Genomic DNA, 6,093 nt, shown 5'->3' with positions numbered 1-6,093 from the left:
CCATTTAAAAATATAAAACTTGTTCTTTAATTCCACACAAATATTTCTTAAATAGAGCTAGACCTTTAAGGTCTGTTGAGTTATTAAAGTTTTGAATGGCAAAAAATGAACTAATGTTAAAAAATATTTAAAAATACAAAAGTTAGGTAGTAATAAATTTTAATAAACATATTTGAAGTTATATTGCCATTAAGATCAAGTCTTTTATAGGGACAAATTTGTACTTCGCAAATATACTTTCATGAATAAAGTAGTAAAGCTTTGACAATTAGTAAATTCTAAGGTAAAAGAAGGCATCGCCCAAATTTATAAAAAAATTAACGACGTATCTATTTTAACAAACTATTCATTTTATACATGAACAGAAAGTGTGCAATTTATTGTCATTTAATCTATGATTGTATAAAATAAGTACAGCTGCCATTGTCTTAAATATATATATTTTTTGCTAAACAGAATTATTAATGTCCAAACTCTCATTAACAGTATTGCTGCCAACTTCACTCTTACTTGCAGTATCCGTATTCTTAAATGTGTCTTTTGTTTTCGAACTACTGACCAGAGCTTTAAACATCTGTTTATTACAATCAGATATAATTCTGTTAGGAACTTTTTGTTTTAAATCTCTTTTACTTGAAATGGATTTATCGGAACTCGTTGATTTGTTAGATTGATGTAGATCATCCAATGGGTTAGATTTTGTATGATCGGATTTCATATACTCAGATTTTAAAGACAAATCATCACCACTACAGATAAAATCTTCTTCATATTCGGCTTCCATATCAAACAGCTTATCGAGCTCACGTAAATTTGACTTATCTTTAAATTCCTTACTATACAATGAAGGTAGTATATCATTAACACGGGATTTGTTCACTTGTAAAGGCGGAAGATCCGATAAAGTGCTTAAACTATTTTTTGATTTCAATTTATCAGGTTTTTGTGGAGATACTTTAGGTTTATCCAATGTTTTACATTCTTTCAATATCGGTTGGAAAATTTCCACATCATTTACAAATTCACTTATTAAAGTACTGTCCCCTAAACCATTTACAGTTATCTGAGGAACTGTAACATTCTCTGAATTAACAAGGGAAATACTATCTTCTGCTATAGAGCTAGTATCACCATAAGTATCATCATCCTTCTCTTCCTTTTTGTTAAAAGTATTTTCTAAAATTTGATGCTTCGAATCTACATCTATTTGAGCCGTCTGTGTTTTCATATTTTCAGGATTATTTACAATATTAAAATTTACAGTAGGACTGCTTAAATCAAATGTAATATTTAATTTTTCTGGAACTGAATTACAATTTTCTATTAGTATTTTATCACTATCCAGAATTGTAATTGTCTCGTCCAAAGGTACATTATTGGAATCAGTCTTGGTCAAATTACTTGTTGAGTTATCATGTATTGACCTATTTTCTTCTAAATCATCCTTATTCACATTTAAATTTATTTCTAAGGTTTTTGTTTTTGCTCGAGCAATTTTAATAAGTTGCATTAAAAGAGGAACTTTAGTATCGTCAGCATTATCTAAACCCAAGTCTTTGGCTACCTTCTCTCGACCTTCATATTTATAGCCATTTCCCATGTAAGACTCGGGATCAAACACTGACAAAGTGAAATACAAGTTAAAAAACTCTAAAAACTCACGCACAACACAAAACATCACTTTTCCCTCTTCAGCCTCCAAGTGGATTTTAAGTTTATTATTCAGTAAAGGCTGTTGTTTGCTTATCTACAACTTAACTTAATTAGTAATCGACTTGAATAAATAATTATATAAGTTACCTCTACATCTTCATCCAAGGCAAGAAAAATACTGGCTCGTAGTTGTGCCTGAAATACATGTATTATACAACAATGAAGTCATATTTTTATATCCTTCATACCTTAATTTTAGCAAGACATCCGTTAGTTTCTAAGGTCTGAGCCACCAAATCTCTTAGTTCAAATTCTTCTTCAACTGACATTGCGAATTTCTAGGTTAGTAGCAAAAGGTACAATCTTTGTTTACGTTAAAGCTGAATGACGACTTTTAACAATAATAATCATTTAAGGTAAATTTTATTAATACAAAATGTGTCGATACTAATATATTTATAAATCCGTTATATTTACAAATTTTGAAAAAGATTTTGCAGGTGGTACTTCAACACATTTTAAACTACGTTTTATTTTACACCTGTACCCTGTTTTGTGCCTGTACCTGTCCTATTCAATAAAACAGTGGCTCTAAAAAGTTCACACTACATCTAACGCATCTTCATTCTAGCCTTTCTGGGTACTAATACCCAGAAAGGCTAAAGTTAGAGCCAAAACGAGAAAGTCATATACAATTTGCCATAAAGGCCTGTTTTATAACAATTAAATTTGTATTAAATCATAAATATATTTTTCCTACAAAAAGTGGAATTTGGAAATGCTTCAGCCCGTAGATTAGGCAACCCTTTATACAGATCTGCGCGATCTAGTCTAGTAAGTCTATGAAAGGTTGGTGAGACAGGAATTTTCTTTGAAATTTCGTTAGTGTGATGACTGATTTAATAATAATATAATAATAATATCTCTACTCCTCATTCTACGAGAATTAGCCCAGAAGTCGGAGACTTGTGCGGGAGAGGAGGCGGCATATTATTATTAAGCAGGCCGCATTTGCGCCCAGGAACGATTTATGTTGGTAGGCCCTAACCACCATTCAGTGCAGGAATGAGGGAAACCTGAAAAACCTCATTAATTAGGGGGGTGGTCAAATGCCAACCGGTGTCAATCTCTCACATTGACTCAAGTCAACATTCTTCCACCCTACCATACCTGCACAGAGGGTGCCAATCTTCCGTTCAAGCATAGCTAATCTACGGTCTACCGGCCGCGGGATTCGAACCCCAGGCAGATAGCACACATCGATTTAAGTACTGACGCCTTAAACCGTGCGGCTATCGACCGACTTCCCTGAAAGAATTGAAAGTATTTCTTGTAGACGAATTTGCTACGTTCTTCAATCTTGGATCGTCATAGTATCGTTATTCAAAACTGACTGAATATTATAAAAAAAAGGACACACTACATTGATTACAAATTGGGAAAAGATTGGGTAAAAAATGTAAACAGTACAAAAGAGAGAAATACCCAAAGTACTCAGTACCTGAATAGTGAATGCTGACTAGTGATTGTTCAAACATTCAATACAACATTTGAACAATTATTAATTAGCATTCACTATTAAAATAATGATATTTTGGGTATTTCTCTCTCTGCTCTTCAGCAACCGGTCATACTGACTGACATCTCAAGATTGTCAGTACTATTAGGATCATGTGATCTTTTCATTAGAAATATAATTTTGATTACAACACTCATATGATTAATCTGAAGGGCCCGGAAAAATCATGCCAATTATTTTCTCAAACTTTTCATGATTGTGTTAAAAATCGTGTATAAAAATGTATGTGAATAGTTATTAAAATAGGAGTAAACTAGGAGTTTACAACTGATAAAATTTTGAAAATATCCACTGGAATTTAATTTTTGTGTGGTTCTTACTGTTAATTCTTGGTGTCTCCGCTACTGACACATGTTTACGTCCTGAATTCAGTAAATTTTTACCTTTACACAGATTATTTGCCAGTTTCATCCAGCTACAAGAGACACCTTTTTTGAGATTGAGATTGAGATTCAAATGTAAATGTTTAAATAATAATTAGTATATGTAGATTACATGTTATAATAAATTCATAGACAGTATTACATCAAAAGGAGGTAGGAACAACTTCTAGTTTTTACTTCTTGATGAAGATTTTTGAGATGTTACCGAAGATCGAGATTTTGGATTTCTTGATCGCTTGATGGTTTTTAGTAGATTGTAAATAGTATCTGGATCAATGCCCATGTTCAGCAATTCAATAAGGATTCTAAAACATTTTTATTGTCACTGATTTTCATTTAACAATTTAAAAATAAAAATTTGAAAACAAAAAAAAACGAATACCTGAATACTTTATGGTCCATATAAATTCCTGCCAGTTCTCCTAGCTGCTGAAATTCATCCTGGTGCGGTTCTAAATTGTTATCAAGTTTGGGAATATTTTCTATAGTTTTTGAAGGCATTTGAAATTTTTGTTGACAGTTACGTAAAAAATGTACAGGTTAAGGTTAACTGTTTCGTACTCTGCGATTATATGGTAGCAGATGGCACTAGTGTGGTAAAATAGATCAATTGTTTGACGCTAGGTTTGGCGTTTGACGTTTAACTTCCTTTTTTAGAATATTCCATCGAGAAGTATCTTTAAAATTTGTTGAAAACTGTGACAAAATCCCCCCAAAAAACGTAAACTATGTCTTCTTTAAATGATGGGAACGATATTTATTCGCAGAATTATGAAAACTCCAGCCGTGTAACAGGTATTAATATTTTTTTAACACCAGCGTGTGATCATTTAACCTCAATCACTCTATTGATTACATAAAAAATGATGATTTGTAGGTAATTTTAAACCGTTCTCGTCTCCGTATCTAAATTATGACCCTGGATATATTCCACAAAGTCAGCCGGAATTTATTTTCTTGGATGGCGCCAGTAAACAGAGAGGAAGATTTGAACTTGCATTTGGCCAAATTGGTGGATCATGTATGATCGGTGCAACATTAGGGGGAGCTACTGGATTTTACAATGGATTAAAAGCAACTACATTAGCTGGTCAAACGGGAAAGCTAAGACGAACACAGTATGTTTCTTTACAAAAAATACGAAATATATTAAAGCCTTATCTACATTTGTACAATTATTCTTATTTTATACTAAGTAAATTAAAATGATATCATGAAAATGCAGAAAATACTTTTGCTGTGCTTTCTATATGTTTCCAAGTGTTGTTGGCTATTTGTATTGATATAAATGACTTTTTAGAATGTTAAATCATATTATGAAAAAAGGAAGTGCTACAGCAAATACATGTGGTTCGGTAGCTGTGATATATTCAGCATTTGGTGTGTTTTTATCATGGGCCAGAGGGACAGATGATGACCTCAATACAATTATTGCTGCAACAGCTACAGGATGTTTATATAAATCAACAGGTATACTATTACTAATGAATGATTCATCTGCACATATTAAAATGGAAAGAAAAATAAGTGTCTTATATTTTACATATATGTGAATACAGAGTAAACAAAACATTATTTGAAATTACTATAAATTGTTGAACAAGCAAGGTCAAATTTAAAAGTAATGCATTAATTTGGTCTAGAAGTGTGACTTTTAGTAAATAATAGAGATATTCTACACCACATACGGGTAAGAACACAAGTAATGTTTCTCAAAAAATAATTAATTATACAGAGCCTTAATAAGTGATCAGAAGCGACGTGACCAGTAATTTTGTTAAAATTAAATTTTGATAAAATTTGGTAATTGTATACAGGGTGTCCCAATTAAACTTCCCACCTGGAAAATATCGGAATTAAAAAAAAAACAAAAAAACAAAAAAACCTAAGATGTCGATTTTCTTTTCAAGGGGGACATATAATGGCGAAAGTTTTGGAATCTTGGAAGCTACCCCTTAGGCAGGGGCATAAAATACCCTTAAACTTAAATGACACCTCATGTTAAAGCATTTTCAATTTTGCTCACGACGACATACGACTTTAAATTTTGGATCTGACAATAAAATCATCACTTAAAGAATAAGACAAAATATCAGTGAATCAAAGAATGTTATTTTATTAAATGTTCAAATAGGTTTCCCTCCACTTCCATACATTAATAAAATCTTTGCTCCACTTCCGAACGAATATTACGAAGCATTTCGGACATTATCTGAGGACATTCTTCAACAATTCGCCGACGAAGCTTCTTAAGTGCGTGCGGTGTTACTTAAATTTTCGATGTGTCTCCATAGAAAAAAGCCTAAAGGCATTAGATTTGTCAATCGGGGAGGCCACTCAATTGAACCTCTGTGTCCTATCCAGTGATTTGGAAAGTTCTGATTAAGAAAATCACGCACAGCTACGGCATAATGTGGTGGAATACCGTCCTTCTGAAACGACACATTCTCTTCTGGCAAAGAGTTGTCATTGTCCAAT

At 32.3% G+C, this 6,093-nt stretch overlaps 3 protein-coding genes across 4 annotated transcripts; 1 reads left to right on the top strand and 2 right to left on the bottom strand.

Annotated features, from left to right (window-relative positions):
- Positions 1-6: 6 nt before the first annotated feature.
- LOC108916875 lies at positions 7-2,170 on the bottom strand. Of its 2 annotated transcripts, none has more exons than XM_018723185.1 (3): positions 1,902-2,170; positions 1,801-1,848; positions 7-1,747 (listed from the first exon to the last, which is right to left on the bottom strand). In XM_018723185.1, the coding sequence occupies exons 1-3, from the start codon at positions 1,980-1,982 to the stop codon at positions 449-451; spliced, it is 1,428 nt and encodes a 475-aa protein (XP_018578701.1). In that variant the 5' UTR covers positions 1,983-2,170; the 3' UTR covers positions 7-448. The 2 variants fall into 2 exon arrangements, with proteins under 2 accessions (XP_018578701.1, XP_018578702.1); XM_018723186.2 differs by having other exon boundaries at positions 7-1,753; positions 1,902-1,921.
- Positions 2,171-3,717: 1,547 nt separating this feature from the next.
- LOC108916877 lies at positions 3,718-4,203 on the bottom strand. The gene is made up of 2 exons (XM_018723188.1): positions 3,998-4,203; positions 3,718-3,920 (listed from the first exon to the last, which is right to left on the bottom strand). The coding sequence occupies exons 1-2, from the start codon at positions 4,114-4,116 to the stop codon at positions 3,782-3,784; spliced, it is 258 nt and encodes an 85-aa protein (XP_018578704.1). The 5' UTR covers positions 4,117-4,203; the 3' UTR covers positions 3,718-3,781.
- A 26-nt stretch (positions 4,204-4,229) lies between these two features.
- On the top strand, positions 4,230-5,231 carry LOC108916876 (mitochondrial import inner membrane translocase subunit Tim23-like). The gene is made up of 3 exons (XM_018723187.1): positions 4,230-4,410; positions 4,493-4,733; positions 4,916-5,231. Exons 1-3 carry the CDS (start codon positions 4,344-4,346, stop codon positions 5,166-5,168), a joined length of 561 nt encoding a protein of 186 aa, XP_018578703.1. The 5' UTR covers positions 4,230-4,343; the 3' UTR covers positions 5,169-5,231.
- Positions 5,232-6,093: the final 862 nt, after the last annotated feature.

Source organism: Anoplophora glabripennis, unplaced genomic scaffold (assembly GCF_000390285.2).
Source record: "Anoplophora glabripennis isolate ALB-LARVAE unplaced genomic scaffold, Agla_2.0 scaffold4523, whole genome shotgun sequence".
NCBI lineage: Eukaryota > Metazoa > Arthropoda > Insecta > Coleoptera > Cerambycidae > Anoplophora > Anoplophora glabripennis.
This window is presented reverse-complemented; position numbering and strand designations above follow the sequence as displayed.

Coding starts and splice junctions, on each gene's coding strand:
- LOC108916875 (XM_018723185.1), bottom strand. CDS start 1,982: ATGTCAGTTGAAGAAGAATTTGAACTAAGAGATTTGGTGGCTCAGACC. Junction 1,849..1,901: donor GATGTCTTGCTAAAATTAAG/GTATGAAGGATA, acceptor CATGTATTTCAG/GCACAACTACGAGCCAGTAT. Junction 1,748..1,800: donor CCTTGGATGAAGATGTAGAG/GTAACTTATATA, acceptor GTTAAGTTGTAG/ATAAGCAAACAACAGCCTTT.
- LOC108916877 (XM_018723188.1), bottom strand. CDS start 4,116: ATGCCTTCAAAAACTATAGAAAATATTCCCAAACTTGATAACAATTTA. Junction 3,921..3,997: donor ATGGACCATAAAGTATTCAG/GTATTCGTTTTT, acceptor AAAATGTTTTAG/AATCCTTATTGAATTGCTGA.
- LOC108916876 (XM_018723187.1), top strand. CDS start 4,344: ATGTCTTCTTTAAATGATGGGAACGATATTTATTCGCAGAATTATGAA. Junction 4,411..4,492: donor AAACTCCAGCCGTGTAACAG/GTATTAATATTT, acceptor GATGATTTGTAG/GTAATTTTAAACCGTTCTCG. Junction 4,734..4,915: donor GGAAAGCTAAGACGAACACA/GTATGTTTCTTT, acceptor ATGACTTTTTAG/AATGTTAAATCATATTATGA.